This window comes from Cryptotermes secundus, unplaced genomic scaffold (genome assembly GCF_002891405.2).
Source record: "Cryptotermes secundus unplaced genomic scaffold, Csec_1.0 scaffold514, whole genome shotgun sequence".
Classification (NCBI taxonomy): Eukaryota; Metazoa; Arthropoda; class Insecta; order Blattodea; family Kalotermitidae; genus Cryptotermes; species Cryptotermes secundus.
The window spans coordinates 1,340,716-1,357,891 of record NW_019739218.1 but is presented as its reverse complement, the minus strand read 5'-3'; the positions used below and the strand labels follow the sequence as shown (position 1 = coordinate 1,357,891).

General features: G+C 36.8%; 1 protein-coding gene across 1 annotated transcript; it reads left to right on the top strand.

Annotated features, from left to right (window-relative positions):
• The first annotated feature begins 4,638 nt into the window (after positions 1 to 4,638).
• Positions 4,639 to 16,960, top strand: LOC111871717 (transmembrane protein 50A). Its single transcript, XM_023865000.2, has 4 exons — positions 4,639 to 4,845; positions 4,974 to 5,086; positions 12,389 to 12,555; positions 15,969 to 16,960. Exons 1-4 carry the CDS (start codon positions 4,747 to 4,749, stop codon positions 16,073 to 16,075), a joined length of 486 nt encoding a protein of 161 aa, XP_023720768.1. The 5' UTR covers positions 4,639 to 4,746; the 3' UTR covers positions 16,076 to 16,960.
• Positions 16,961 to 17,176: the final 216 nt, after the last annotated feature.

Here is a 17,176-nt window from a genome sequence, read left to right as displayed (position 1 = left end):
CCACCTCATTTACTGCTAAATAATAGCTAAAAATATTTTGTTAAATTTTTTAAATATTAATTTTAACTTCTGACAACTGAGTTGTAATGTTTTACATTTTAAGACTAATATCCAAAATATAATGAAACACAAGTATTATAATGATACTCATATTAATGATTACTGATATGGATCCACATTATAAAGACACAGAAATAGAATTCAATAATGAATACTACATTTGGAGAAAAAGAATTGTTTGATGTCGATCCAGATGGATCGAAACATGTAGCAAATATACATAATAAAATGCATGATAATACAATAACACTGGTTATTTATTACAAATTTGTTGTGTTGATAATTATATAATAATATTATTATTGTAGCATAGTGCTTAAACCAATCAAATTTATTGTCACTATGATCAGTCGCTTGAGTGTGCCATGGTGTCGCATTGGTATATTTCTAAAGCAAGCACAGTTATTGAATTACTACAGGAAAGTGTGTTGCAACATTATCGGTTAGTTGATGAGGGGAAAGTGACACTGATGAGAAGCAGTTTCCAGCTACCTGAAGGACTCAGACCTCTGCTATAGAGCACTTCATCATGACAGTAGTGGTTTTACTGCAGTTGAAGACCATGTGCAAAATCAATCCAGTTTCAGTTTACATATGTGATTATTGTTTGTGAAGTTACATATGTATTTGGAAAGTAACTGGCATTAATTTTTCACTGCTCAGGTTATCACTTTCAGTCAAGTGTTCACTGAACTTGTGCAGTTACAGTGTAAGTCCTTAGATAGTTTCATGCTATATGTAAATGGCGTTTGTGCACAACATCCCCCCTCTATAAGAATTATTTTCTAGAATTACAATTTCAATTTCTTTCCATTCAATAAATCGCTTATAAGACTAAGACAAGGATCTACAGCATGTCACATATGCTTAATTCAAGTATAAATATAAACATATCTTTTGTTATTCCTCCTATTTAACTGACATTTTCATTTATAAGATATTATATTAAACCATACTCCTGATTATCTTTGCAGATTATCTGGTTTGCAGCTTATACATGCACATTTCTAAGAGTTTTTGAAACTGTGCAGAGCTCCTGTTAATTGAATTCAGCCAGTAAATCTGTCTGAATGAAATAACTCAAAACTGCTGGGTGAATTTTCATGAGATTTAATATTGGTGAATTTTACAAAAAAAGAAAGCCAGTCCGTTTCAACATCCGTTCAGATCATACAATTTTAATGCCAAATTTACACGAATATGTATATCTCATGCTCATACCTGATGCATATGTCACTAAATATTTATCTGAGAGAAAAATGTTTTGAACAAAAGCTATTGATAAACATAAATTTATGTACAGTACAGTACATTTTTAAACTGAACACTATGTGTACATTTCTGTATTCCTACAATACCGTTATCTGCGTTTTCAGCTATTCATGCATACATTCCCCTATATTAGCACAAATAATTGAAAGTATATTATATACAGAACAAAATAAATATGTCAAAGAAATACTGTCCTTATGGTATGCATCCTGTTGTGTCATATGAATTGAATTGAATTGAATATATAATGATATATAATGGGACAGTATGGCATACCATAAATGTTGTAAATGCTAGTCATGCATACTGCATAAATAAATACATGAATGCTAAGCTCAAGTTACTGAATTGCGATGCAAATTTATCAATGACGCAATTCAAGAACTAGTACCAGTATTCTTATATGCCTGAAGATGATCCAAGAAAAGGGTCAAAACATGTAGCATTACCACCAACGGCTAATATAAACAAATGTTGGCGCAGTAGTGTCTATTCTGTCTCTTTCAGCATTGCTGTGTAAAGAAATACTGTCTTCATATAGTATATTTACAGTACATAAATATTAAGTTAAAGTAAATAGTTCTATTGAGTAGTGGTAAGATATGATGTTATTTTGCTGCTGGCTGAAATATATATCATTATCTATATAACGATTTAAACTTACGATGGTAGATTGAAGATAACTGAATAACTTTATTCCTCGTGTGGTACATTACTTTCTAATATCTTGTGAGGTTAGAATTCTGCACATTGAGGTCTCACTAGCTCTAGTGTTTACATTGTGTAGGTCTCAACTTGTTTCTAACTTTCAATATTGTCCATAATGAATGACAGTGATAAGAGCAAGAATTAGCTGATAACAAGTACACTAAAAGTTTTAAATAATTCTCTACAAGAGTTTGTCGTATAAATGGCTTCCTTTAGTTTAATGATTGTCTTCTTTGCTTCTGTTTGAATTTTACCAGAAGAATAGACCATACAACATGATAGAATAGAAATATCCTTATAGTTAAGCATGCGTAACATAGTTTCTAGATGATTATATATATTCAGCATATTTCCCAATTTCAGTTTTCGAATTTGTGGCCCAAGGTATTTGGTTGCTCCTGCTTCTTGTTGGTTTCTCTATTATTAACCTATATTAGATTGATATTTTTATCATCAGTAGCAAATTTCATGAAGTTCCAGTAAAACTCAAAACATATGCTTTCCTACTCCACAGACTTCTATTTAAAAAAATTATATATATACGTTTTGCCATATTTAATGTAAAATAAAGTTGTTCCTTTGCTTAATCAAGCAGTATGCTCATAGCTTCACCATTCTTGACCTTGACACTACATACATACATACATACATACATCAGCGTTTCAGAGTGTTGATAAGTGTGCAACTGACACTGAATATAAAACTTGTCAAATAGCAGTCACAAGACAATCACAGATAAAATCGCAGAGACATCAATTCAACCATAGTTAAACTCTAAACTGAATACCTCAATCAAATAGATACAATGTTACACATACAATTATACCAACAAGATAATTAGCAATACATAGTGATTCTGAATACCTCAATCAAATAGATACAATGTTACACATACAATTATACCAACAAGATAATTAGCAATACATAGTGATTCTCCTTTCTTAACTTACACTTACACTTAATGTCTATATTAATGCCTACTGTGGGACATCCATCACTCAGCATGCACTCCCCTTCTATTCCTTAGCTGTTGATCCTGACAGAGGAGCAAAAATTCATCAACAGTACATGACGGATTATGTATTAGCACATCCCTTAATTCTTTTATAAATTGTCTTTCATANCTGGCATCTGATGAATTACCCCAAAAAACTATTCCATATCTCATGAGTGAATGAAAGTATGCATGATATATCATTTTAAGTGTTGTAACATTACTATATGTTTTCATAATTCGTACTGCATAACATGCCTTTCCCAGTCTGGGTAACAATGATATGCCTTTCCCAGTCTGGGTAACAATGATTCAACCTGTGTCTTCCAATTCAAGAACTTATCAATTTCAATGCAAAAATATTTAATATGAGTTTCCTCTTATAATAATTCATCGTTAAACTTTAAATGTATAGGCATATTGTCACGATTGACCGTTTCAAATTTTAACACTTCAGTTTCCCTCAAGTTTAGAGATGAGATGATGAAGGTTAGTGGTCAGCTTCATGCCCCAGCTGCTTTGTCTCTGGGGAAAGAGCCCCTGGCATCCATTGGACAGGGGCTCAGTGGGCTCCATAGCTGGTCTGGATGTTGTGGAGTAGAGAAAAATATCTTACTCCTGGCAGGAATCAAAACCCATCCATCCAGCCTTTAGCCTATCGCTATGCCAACTGTTGAATGTAAATATCTGTGACCAAAGCATGTCTCTCTCTAATGAATTCCCAATGTCAGCTGTTCTTCACCCATACGATATGCAATAGTATAAATTGGCCCAAAACTTGTCAGTATGGGGATTTTGGATTGCTGTCACTGAAATGTTTGTACTTACATAATTTTTAAATGATCTTGCAGACCACATGCATTCAATTTTATCCACAAAATGTTTTTTTATCAGTGTGGGGGCTATTACACTGCTGTCAGTGGACACAACATATGCCGCGCCCTTCGAATGGTAGGATGACGGATGAATTTAAAATGATTTGATGGAAGGGGTCATGCCTAACAGAGGTACAATTCCATTTGCCAGGAAGTACAAAGAAATGCTAGGAAAAAACTTTCATCCCTGCAAGCTCCAGATTTTAAAGACAAAGCAGATTCCGCCGCAGAACCCATGTGTCAGAATTATTCAAGAGTATATTGCGTTATTTTTTTTGTTGCTAGTGGGGTGGGATTAAGTCCCTTGTACTGCGGCCACTTCTGGCCTATTTTACCAGCCCCAGATGATAGGTGAGGGTGATTGTGGAGCAGTTGGTGGAATGAAGATTGACAGGGGAAACCGAAGTACTCGGAGAAAACCTGCCCCAGCGCCACTTTGTCCACCAAAAATCCCACTTCACCAGACCCGGGTTCGAACCCTGGCCGCCGCGATGGGAAGCCATACTGCGCTATGTATCGTTATGAATGGTGTTGGATTTCAGAGGGGAATCATGAATTACGAAGGTTGAATAGTATAACCTTCTTACCGACTCGCCTACCACTCTCGTTGACAGTTGTTATCATGTATGATTCCGAGATGACAGCACAATATGCATAATCCTACGTTGCCAACATATGGCTAGTAACCCGTGAATTTCATATCTGAAGGTTGGTAACCAGTGCGAATGTGGTTAAGTTAACTGTGAGCGAGTGGGAGTAAGTCGTTTAGGAAGCTATATGTTAGCGTTTGTTGGTGTGTAAACGTATTTCCGATTTAATTTGTGCTCTAGGTTAACCATGGCTGGGTGCCTAGAAAATGTGCAGCTACCTCCGTGTGTATGGTTCGAAGGAGATGATAAAAGAAACGCAGTTGCATCAATTGCAGCGGGTGTACTTGTGAGTACTGAGTCATAAGCTGGACGTTTCAGTGCATTAGTTTTCAGTTTAATGTTAAATTAGTTATATCGTAATACTGGAGGAGAAGCACCATCGGGTGTATTATATGGTTAATTATTATATTGCAGTTTTTCACCGGCTGGTGGTTCATCATAGATGTCCAAGCAGCGTATCCACAAAACGAGGAGTTTAATAAAGCGTATCACGTCTGTGGTGTCTTCGGAACTCTCTCCTTGTTTATGTGAGTTTCAGTAATTTGGAAAATACAAGATAATTACATCATAAAAGTTACAGAAATGTATGGCTGATTTAAATTTAAGTTGTAACTCTCGCGTTTGAGAACAAAATTTAACCAGATTTGATTACGCGTTACGTTTATATGTTCCATAAGCAGCAAAGCTGGCCGCTCCTTCCGAGCTTATAAACGTCAGATTCATGTTGAATGGCACCGTGAAATTAGATAACTGGTTTATTAGATCAACTACTTTTTGGAGTAAATTTCAGAGAACATATTCAAATCATGAGCATGCACCATAATTTCATTGTTTATTGGAATCATATTTTTTGTTATAAGAATAATAAATAGACTGTAGATGTGCATGTGTGGAGTAGGTGGTGTCTCTTTAATGTTATGTCTTTCATGTGATTTATCAGCCAGCCTCACAGCTGTACTCTGCGTGATGTCATTATGGATGGCATCAGGAATAGGAAAGGACTTTTTTTACAGGGATGTTTTGTTGTTTACCCTGCCCCCTCCTGACAATGAAGTATTGGCATCCCACCTTTCCAGCACCATTGTATGTAACAGACACAGTTTTGGTGTTCAAAACCCGTTCTCAAAATAAGCATAGAGCTGATGGAGCTCATAATGTAACTATCTGAGTATTCCTGCAGTTTGCATCTCTCTGCTTTATTCACTCAGTAGCTCACTTGACTCCTGGAGTCAGTCCTCATTGTATAGTGCATAGTTTGTGTACTGTCGTGTATTTTAACCATTTATTTTTTTAAATAGCCGAATAGGAAGAGAACACATTTGAGTGTAACAGAAAAAATTAGTGTTATATATAGACATGCCAACTTAAACTTAAGCATTCCTTCAAAAGGAAATTGGCTTCTAAGTTGGAAGTGCCTTACTCATCATTATGAGGAGTAAAAATCACATGCCAAATTGAATAGTTGATTCATCTCTTAGGTCTTTGCACTCTGTGGATGTAGATGATTCAGAGGTATTTGTAGCATCAATCTTCAGGATTGAAGTATGTAGAGTGGGTGAGTTTCCACATATATATAGCACAGTATTTATCAATTTAATTTGGCCACAGAACCCTTCTGCACTTGAGATATTATTAAGGAACCCCAAATAAGATTTCTATATATGATGCTAAAAGACTAGACCACAAATAAATAATTAACTCCATGTAGCCAAGTCCTTTTTGAGAGGCCACCATTCAGTCAGCTGCTCAAGAATTTCACAAAATTTTATGGAACCAGATGGTTCATTATTGTGTTCACAAGAGCCCACCACTGGTCTCTATCTTGAACCAGATGAATCCAGTCCATACCACCCCATCCTGTTTCTCTAAGATCCATTTTAATATTATCCTACTCCTATGTCTAAGTCTTTCTACTGGTATCTTTCCCTCTGGATTTTGCACTAAGACTCTGTATGCATTCCTCCTCTCTCCCATTTGTGCTATGTGCTCTGCCTACCTCTGCTACTTGACTTGATCATTCTAATTATATTTGGCAAAAAGGAGAAGTTACAAAGCTCTTCATTATGCCTATACAGTTATCCCTGACTTCCTATTATTTCATCAATCTTGGGTTCAGGCATTGTCAGCACCCTATGCAGCAACATATGCAGTCTGTGTTCATCCCTTAATGTCAGAAGCAAGTTTCACAACCATACAAAACAGCAGGAAAATATTATTGCTTTCCATATTTTAATTTTTGCGTTTTTAGTCAGCAGCAAAGAAGACAGAAGATTCTGGACTGAATTATAGCAATTATCATCTGAATTTTAAACTGCTGTTAATTTCTTCATGAATGAGAATTTGCCACATGAAAGTAAGGATAATAATACATAAGTATAAAAACAGGAATATAAGATCAACATATTGTAGCATGTAGAGACCCATTGCTAGGTAATAACAGTGAAACAAACAATGAAACAACACATGCCACTAGGCAACAGACTTGTAATAAGCAACAGAGGAACTGTGTTTTCTACACGGTCTGTGCCAAGATGTAATAAATGGGATAGTTGGAACAATGAGTCAGTTTCGGATATTCTTCAGACAATAATGTGAGCATAGAAGCTGAAGAATCTCCCTTGTTAGGATCCGCTACCAGGAACAGCTAGTGAAAGCAGACTGAGAAGACTAAGTGTGTGCTGTAGTGATTTGTAAAGTGTGGAGATTAGTGATGGCGCAATGATTACTTGTTGTAATGCGTTATGTGTACGTGTATAAGTGTTCAGTAAATCCAGTCAATCCAAACCCCATCTATAGTCACCCATACATGTGACAGTATTATTTAATTGCACATACTTAGAAACAAACCGGTCTAGGAAACTGATAATAACAGCCTTGGAGATCCATTGCGCTGACCACACGACACCCTCTATCCGCTAAAGTTGCCACTAACTTCACCGACAAGCATTGGTCGCCCGGTCGGTATAGTTCACTTGCTGACTACAGGTCACAGAGCTTTTTTTTTTTTACTTAGAAACAAAAATGACAATTCTTGCATAATGAAAAATGAATCTTAAAAATTAATATATCACATTTTTGTAATTTATAATTTTGAGCCTGCTTTCCTTATTTTGAAAAAATAAAAGTAGGCTTATGTGATCGCCTTGCTGACTGTGTGTGGGCATGTGCCTGCATCTCTCTCTCTCTCTCTCTCTCTCTCTCTCTCTGCCCTCCCTTCAACAACTTTTGAACTCTGAAACCAATCTTAATGTAACTTGGTGTAGAAGAGGATATTGTGCCACCTGAGGCCATCTCAATAGCATACTTCATAAATCCTTCCACTCAGGAATACCTACACTGCAGCCTTTCAAATGGTATTGTTTTATTGACTTCATTGCACACACATACCAAAGTTTTTCAGCTTGTCAGATTGAATTCATTCATTCATTCATTCATTCATTCATTCCCTTTATTTTCCATATATCCATACAGGCAAAAAACCTAGGATGTAGAAATAGTCCCTGTACATATAATAAATTACATAAGTCACAACCAAAATCACACACACCAGTCAACCAACATAAATAATAGAACAAAAAAAACTTATTACAATTATAATTAATAAACATAATTTAAAAAGAACATTACTATAAAAACTTAAAATTAATACAATTTCACTCAGATTACTCAAATTAACTGAATTCAATGCATTACAAATTTACACACTTATGACCAACTATCTTCCTTCTTTCTTTCTTTATTTAATTTTCCCATAAATCAAAATACATTGATACAGGACTCGTCATATACATACATACACATCCTCCACTTTCCATAAACCTCCATACAGGCAACAGACCCAGGATGTGGAAATAGTCACCAAACACATACACAAAGTCACACAAGCCACACAACAAAGATCACCCAAATTAACTATCTAACACATACAACAATATGAGGCAAAAAGATAATATCCTGATTAACAGACATAATTCACAAGTAACCACAATACAACCCCTCACATCTCCTACACCAACTATATTAAAATATGCCGTTAAAACATTCAAATTTATGTACATTTGTAATTAAAATACTCATTTAACCTTTAAACGCCGGACTTCGAAATAGTGGTAAGCTTGAGCTGGCCGGAGTTTATTTAAATGTCCGCTGCTGGTGCGCGTTTAAATGCCCGTTGCTACGCTGCGTTTAAATGTCCGTTCCTGTTAGGCGCTTAATCAATTTTAAGCGTTGTGTTTAAAAATGCTCTATCTAGCTCAATTTTTATGATAAATGGATGGAAATAACTTTGTTTATTTCAGAAAAGAACATAGTGTCGCNTTAAGCATTCAAATTTATGTACATTTGTAATTAAAATACTCATTTAATGCATAAAAAGAGTTAGCATGTAAAAATCTTTTTAGGGCACATTCAAAGGATTTCTGGTTATTAGATAATTGTTTCAGCTCTTTAGGCAGATGATTGAAGATTTTTATACCAGAATAATATGCACCCTTTTGAACTTTAGTAAGAGAAGTACTCAGTGGAAATAGGTTAACATTCTGTCTGGTACCAATATTATGAACCTCCGTATTTCTTGTAAACAAATGTATGTTATTTATAGTGTGTTGCATCAAGGTATGTATGTATTGAGAACACAAAGGCAGAATTTTCATTTCCTTGAAAGAGTCTCTGCATGAATCTCTTTTCTTTAATCCCATCATAATCCTTATAACTTTCTTTTGGATCATAAAAAGTTTTGTCATGTATGAAGAATTGCCCCAGAAGATAATTCCATATGTCATCACAATGTATATAAGCAAAATAAATCATTCTTAAGCTACTAAATGATATCATAGGCATAACTGTTCTCATAATAAAGCAAGACAAACTCAATTTAGTAACAAGGTAATCAATATGATTCTTCCAACACAGCCTATTATCAGTGTTTAGGCCTAAAAATTTTATACACTCTAAGTTAGTCGGTAAATACTGAATACTGAAATTGTAGTGAAAAAACATAAGCATTTACTTTTTCTCAGAACCACCTTGTTTTACACCGTAGACACACGACAGGAAGAGCCACCCACCACCTTTATATACAGGAATACATAGATGGGAGTAAACATCAAATATTAGAACCACAAACATGGAGGAAGTACAAAAGTTTTCAGCACCTGATGATGACCAGTGTCGGTCGAAACATGTAGTGTGGGGAAGTTTTAAAAAGAGACATTGTGTGTTATAAGAAATTTCAGTTCTTCCTCCAAGGGAATTATCCTCTAATAGTATACTTTTACCTACAGAATCTTGCAAAAATTATTGTCATGTGATAGAGTGACTATAGATGAGGTTTGGATTGGTAATCTGATTTATTGGACACTTTAACACACAACTTGTGACTGCACTTTACAGATCACTATCACACAAATATTAGTGTTGTCAGTCATGGTCTTCGCTGTGCTGCTTGGTAGCATCTTCCAATCTCACACTTTCCCCTTCCTCTGGGTTCCCGGATTGTCCCTGGCCTCAGCTAGCAGCTGCAACTCTGAACTGACTGACTGACCAATCAACACGCTGCCAATGCCATCTCGTCCTCACTATATAGCCTCGGCAAGGACTGCACAGAAATCACTGCTTCCCACAGCTCTTCTGTTGTTATATGCATGTCTGTTGAGGCCTTCATGTGACAGCTACTGAGCTATTGCCTAGGAATGGGTGTCTTTATGGAGTTGTTCCCTAGCAATGGCTCTCTGTGCTGGCTTCACGATTTTGGCTTTCAGCAGACACACCACAATATATTGTGTATGCAAGTGAAGTGCATCACATGAGGTGCTATGGAATTGTATATTTGCTGTTTGCCTGTCTTGGTATGAGCGGTAGGAATAGGAATAAATTTCAGTACTTTCTTTAACATCGCATGCCAGATTGTTGTGATACAAGTGTCTTCACTGGAGTCTCATTGGCAGATACTTAACCAAACATTTTTTATGGGTCGTATTGCAAAAATATGCTGCCTACAGAAAAACTTTTCTAGGATTTTTGTAATTATTTTTTAATGGTAAATCTTGTGATTGGTGTAAGTTGTGTGATTGTATAATGTCGGAGAATCTTGTTATATTATTTGTGAATTAATTTATGTACAACCTTATAAATGTGTGCCTGCCTGCTTGCCTACCTACCTACCTACCTACCTACCTACCTATAGGCAGAGTGGCTGGTGACTAAAAATCCTAGGCATTGTTGAGGAGTTTGGGTTTTGGTTGTGATGGCAGCCTCACTTGATTGTGATCTATGAGTCTTTGGGCAGAACCTTGATTTGTTTCAAGTGTGATTTATAGTGCCTGGTTTGCATGTGTTTAGGGCAAACAATAAGAAAACAGGAAGAAATTAATCTTGGTGCCAGAAAATACTGGTTCACTGTTTTTGGGTGACCAGAATATTTTTCTGAGAATCATGTTTTCAAACAAATTTTTGACATCACGTAACATTATGTGAGATGCTAGTTTCGTGTAGTGAAACACAGTTAAACCCCACCAAATGTTAAGCTGGAAGACAACTCCTTGCAGCATGTCTGCGACTGTTTACTCAGTGTATTCACAGGTATCTGCATGCCTTGCTGCCCATGTGCAGCCTGAGGATACATCATTCCATGGTATCAAGGGACCCATCTGACATGAAGACAATTGCATACCAAGGTGCATCGTAACAGACATTATTTATATGCTCAAGTCAAGGAGGATGAGATTGGCAAGGGGTGATGAAAGTAACACACAGTTTTGCTTGGAAGACATGTAGAGAAGAAGAGTTTGATTTGTTTCATTCTGGTCCATCACAATAACAATTACAAATTATAAATCACTCCGTCCAATGTAACTGTAAGTTTTTACTACATAAAAGGGTGTTAAGTTTTTATGTAGTAAAAAACTTATGGTCACATTGGACAGAGTGATTTATAATTTGTAGAGAAGAAGAATTTGTCAAATGCATAGGTCGTACAGAATTTAATGAGAAATGACAGGTTGAAGATGAATATTTCGCGATGGGGAAATTGGTCATGTCCTGTAAGATACTGTCCAAGTATTTGTCTGCGGAAATTGAAGAACATTGTGAGAAATGTCAGTATAGAGACAAAGTTCTAAGATATGAAGTTGCTACCTCCTGAATTTCAAAGCAGGAATGCTGTCAGCTGTACTGTGTTTTTAAACTAGGTGCATTCAGATAACTACATAAATAAGTGTTTATGTTGGATTGAAGACCGCACTTAAGTTGCTAGAAGTAAGAGGATTTGTCTCCAGGCGCCAAACTGTATGTTCTGTGATGCACAGATACCTGAACAATACAATAAGAAAGATTTTTAAATTTCATTTGTATGCATGATAGCCATTTATGAGACAGTTACACTCAATGGAAAGGTATGGTGAAGTCAGTTATTTCATATATTCAGTCAAAGCCCAATGAAGGATAATGCCATATTGGGTTACACATTTTAATGAATGTAAAAAAAAAAGTAAAGCTATCCCTGTAAGAGGCCGTGAAGGCCTGTAGGATTGTGAGACATTGAGGACCCCACATTATCTAGATATTCAGCTCAAATATGGCGGTAAGGTTGTCAGCCTCACGCGCCAGCCGTGCTCTACTCCCCAGGAAAATTATGTGGTAGCATAGTTGGTTGAGGGGCTATGCTACAAGCCAGAAGGTAGTGGGTTCAAGTCCCAGTGAGGTCATTGAATTTTTTCAATTGACCTAATACTTCCAGATGCACTATGGCCCTGGGTTCGACTCAGCCACTAACAGAAATGAGTACCAGGAATTTTAATGAATGTATGTAATGTAATTTATCTCTTCTGCAGGATCAATTCTGTTTCTAATGCCCAAATTCGGGGGGATGCCTACTCTGGTGGCTGCTTTGGCTCTCGCGGCGCCAGATTCTGGCTTTTTGGTGGTTTTGTAATGGGTTTTGGAGCTGTGATTGCATCTTGCTGGATTTTGTTTGCTGATTATGTTGCTTATGGTGAAGGTAAGTTTCCTAATCATACTCATTTTATTTTCTGTCTTTCAAAATGAAAAGATGGCTTGCAGTGTAAATGTCATCTTGTGTAAATATATAGTTACGAAAATTAGCTGAAGCACAGAGTCTTGGAAAGGATAAAATGTTATATTCATGACATAAAAAGAAGGTGGAAAATTTTAAGTAGAAAGTGAAATTGTGCTAAATCACAGAAAGAATTAAAAATTTACATATTAGTTAGGCATATACTCTGGATAAGAGATGTCAAAAACACAAACAGTATGTCTGTTTAAAAGTTATTACATTCCCATTTTAATCTGTGGAGGAGGAACACAGGTATTAACCAAGTCAGATAATAGATTAACTGGGACTGAGGTGCAGATTCCTAAGAATGTATAGAAAGGAAAATCAGAGAATAGGGAGAGAAGAAGTGAAAAAATTACAGAAAATTTGAATGTAAAAATTCTGATATGACAGCTGAAAACTGGAACAGTGGAACATGAAGAAGCGGCCATTGCTAGGCAGTGGCATGATAAACACATTTTAACAGCAACAGGTAGTGATGCAGTGTTTTCATTGCCACCCAGCCTGTCAGAGTTGTCAGATGGTAAATTATGGTCATGAGTCTCATAGGACTCGGAACCAAGTACCACTGTGCTGGTGAGGGTCAGCAGCAGTTAGCAGTCGGTCTTGAGCTGCATTTTTAGCAGCTGCTACCTAGCAGCAGCTGGTGAACAAACAGAAAACTTTAAGTGCATTGTAGTTTTAGTGATCAGTAGAGTGTATAAATTGACGAGGCTGTTGTAGTTATGAGTTACAGGTGTTGAGTATATCCAGTTATCAGTCCGAACCCTGTGGCTATCACAGACAGGTGACAGTACCTTGGAAGATGAATTCATAAATAACAGAAGAAGATGGCAAGGGGATGGAATGAAGTGGAATCCCAGTGAAGGTTTTGAGCATGAAAGTGTATGAAAAATGCACTAGAGAAAGGCTGAAATGGGTACAGTAGGTTAGGAAACATGTCACACAGAGGGAAGAACATCAGAAAAACCGAAGAGAGCGACTTTGGGAAGACATAGATGGAAAGGCCTGATTACTGGAGGACCCTGATAACAGTGGAAACATTGAAACAAGAAGCAGATGTCAATCTGGCTGTCACTTAATGGAAGTGACATCAGTAAATCCTAGCCATCCATCTCTGTGCAGTGATATTTCCAAAAATTTAATTTAAGCGTCTTGTGCTGTATAGAATCAAGGTCAGCCAAAGCATATCTTTTATGTCCTTACAGATCCCCACGGTGTATGGACATACGCCACATACTCATGAATTTTAAGCAAAACCTCCAGTTTCCATTATCTGTATAAATAAAAATGTAAATGTTCGTTTGTTCAAGATCCTAAATCCCCGAAAGTTCTTCACCGATTGCTTTGAAATTTTGACACAACGTTGCATTCGAATATGTGCGTTTTTATATACCTATTATATACATGTCACACCTGTGACAGGTTGATTGGTTGTTAAAATATTAATTGTACTCAATATTAATATACTGTAACGTGTTATACGTCGTCCATCGCTGTGCAATGGCTACAATTGAAATTGTTGAGTTCCCACAGCGAGAAATCGAATACCAACAGATCATTGCCTAGGAATAACCGTGGCAACGAAATGTTGAAACAGCGGAAATAATGCATTTCTGCGGCAACGAGCACAGAACACGTGAAATCGAACCCTGGGCGAAAATGCCCTCTATTGCGTCTGAAACCAGGTTATAATAGTCCAGCTCCGAAGAGTTTTTCGGCGATACTGGACGTGATAATAATTGTACTCGCTGGTGTAAAAGTGAGCGTTCAATAACTTATTCGCTGAATCCGAGACGTACGTGGAAGTTATTTGTCGCACTGAATAGGAGACACGTAACCACAACAACGTTACATAGGTAACACGCGACATATTCTTATTGTCAAAGTACACGTAAATAATGTGTCAATTTAAAAGACATCAAGAATATGTCACTCACTAAATAAAAATGTAAATGTTTGTTTGTTCAAATTCTTAAATCCCTGAAAGTTCTTCACCGATTGCTTTGAAATTGACACAATGTAAATGTAAATGTTCGACTGAGCCACAGCAATGCATGGCCGGGTACAGCTAGTGTGTAATAAAAGGGGTAACAAAGTTGTGAAACTTATGGAGTAAATAAGTTGTGCGATGCAATCATTTAATTTCTGTACTGACTGCAGCATAAAACTACTGTAATTTGGATAGAACTCCCCTTTTAGGTGCAGATAGAACAGAATCTGTAGCCATTTTCCAGTAATTTCAAAATTGTAATCATCACCCAGATGTGACACTATGTGAGGTGAGGTGAGGTGAGATGAGGTGCGCTCTTTGCGAATTTTATCATATCAGAAAGTGGCTGATTTCAAAGAACAGCACATGCACATCAAGTTCTTATTCAGTCTAGGCATAACTGCTGCAGATACAGATGAAATGTTCAAAACTTTCTGAGATGAAACATTGAACTGAGCTCAAGTGTTTAACTGGTGTTCGGAGATTGAAAGTTGATGGACATAAGTTAATGATGCTGTGCATTCAGGGCGCCCTCCCATGAGTAAAACAAAGAAAATGTTGCACAAATCAGGGAACTTCTTTTGTGAAAATAGACCTGTCGCTAACTATAACATCATTAATGAGGTGGGAATCTTATTTGGATCATGTCAAAGCATTTTGTCACAAGATCATTATCACAAGTAAGAGTCATCACAGATGATAAGTTGGCAGTGAAGTGGAGGAGATTTTTGACATCACGATGGAAAAATAGTCACAGGCTTACCAAGCTAAGAATACAGGACTTCTACACATGCTTCCAAGAATAATGCAACATCTGGGCTCACCACATGAGGTTGCAAGGAAACTATGAACAGTGTGGGCTAGCAGGCAAATGCTGTTATCACAGATTACGATCCTGATATTATTTGAACACACCACATATGTTCCAAGTGTGAAGTAACATAAGCAAGTGTAGTAAGTGGTGTGACAGGTAGAGATACCCATATTGATGTGTTCTGAGTTATAACATGATGTGAGTTGGTATGTGGTTACCAAAATTTGGAAAAGAATTTCTGCCCCCAACTTCACTTTAACCCCAAAGATGGAGACAGTCCATTTCTCCAAAATGTTGGTAAGCACCTGACAGACTACATGATGTCAAGAGCCAGAAGACCACAATTTGAATCGTCATTGTTGTGGAAACATCAAACATATGTGGAAGATTTCATGACTGTATGTGCCAAGTGCCAGCTTAGTGTCTCAAAAGGATGTAGACATCTGACTGTCAGTAATGTGAAGTTAGCAAAACCTGAATTTCAGTCAATCATTACATGTAGTAATGACACTAAAATTCTTTATGTTTCAGGAAAACAGTCTACATGGCCAGGAGTGGGTCTTTTCCTACAGAATTCCTTCATTTTCATTGGTTCACTGGTATTTAAATTTGGAAGATCAGAGGATCATTGGAATTAACTAATAAAAAATTTTTGTCTTGACCTTTCTTATGTTACATGTAAGTTACTGTGGTATTCGGTGGAGAAATTGGATTGCCATGATCTGGTGTGATATCTTACTATAGGAGAAGTATAAAGTAGAAGACTGGATTGTAATCTAAGAGACATACTGGTGGTAAACCTCTTGTCACCTTTCATCTACTTTAAAAATAGTGGTTAGTTTTCTGTACTTGGAATTACCATTTTCACACCTACTGTCAACATTCACAAGTGGACATTTCCACTGTTTTAGTTGCTAAAATCATGTATGTGCATCATTCTCTTGAATTCTAAATTTAAAAAAGTATGTATGGTATTTCCAGGTAAGAATGTTGTATGGAGTGTAACAATTCCAGAATCACAGGCTTATTCTGACATGTATTCAGACAGCATGCAGTATATTCGTACTGATTTTGTCATATTCTCCTGAATACACTCATTTAGTGTCTCAGTTGTTTGTGAATGTTAGGCATACACAGCAGATTTCAAATGAACCCAGAAGAGAAGGTCTAGAGGAGGTAGGCCTTGTGATCCAAGGTGAAATTCCACTGCTCTGTGGTGGCATCTATTTTCCTAGTATCGTGGCATTTAATTAGTTTTTTGCAGAGAGTGTTGAAGGCAAAATGTGGAAGTTTCCCATCCTGCTGAAGCCAGAAGTACTGTAATGTTACAAGCAGCATGTCATCTGAGTAAGGTTTCAAGACTTTATTCAACATTCCCACCTATGTTTCTGCATTTACAAAAGCATGAGAAATGAGTATGGTCCAAGCAATGTTACATGGATGCCACAACAGACCAGTACCTTCGGATCATTCTGAACACGGGTCTCTGTGAACCAGTGGGAGTTCCCATTCATCCAATAATGGCAGTTATTGTGTTTCGTCATTCCACTTAGATGAAAAAGTCCCACGTTACAGAACAAGATATCGGACTAAATGGAAGGTTGCAATAATTGCTGCTGTTTTATTCAGTCCCCAACTGCAGTTGTCTATCACATTTATCCTTGTGTACACATGCGAATCTGTAAAGGTGGTACTTGTTTCACTGTAAAATGCATGCAGCAGAACTGTGATTTATTCCT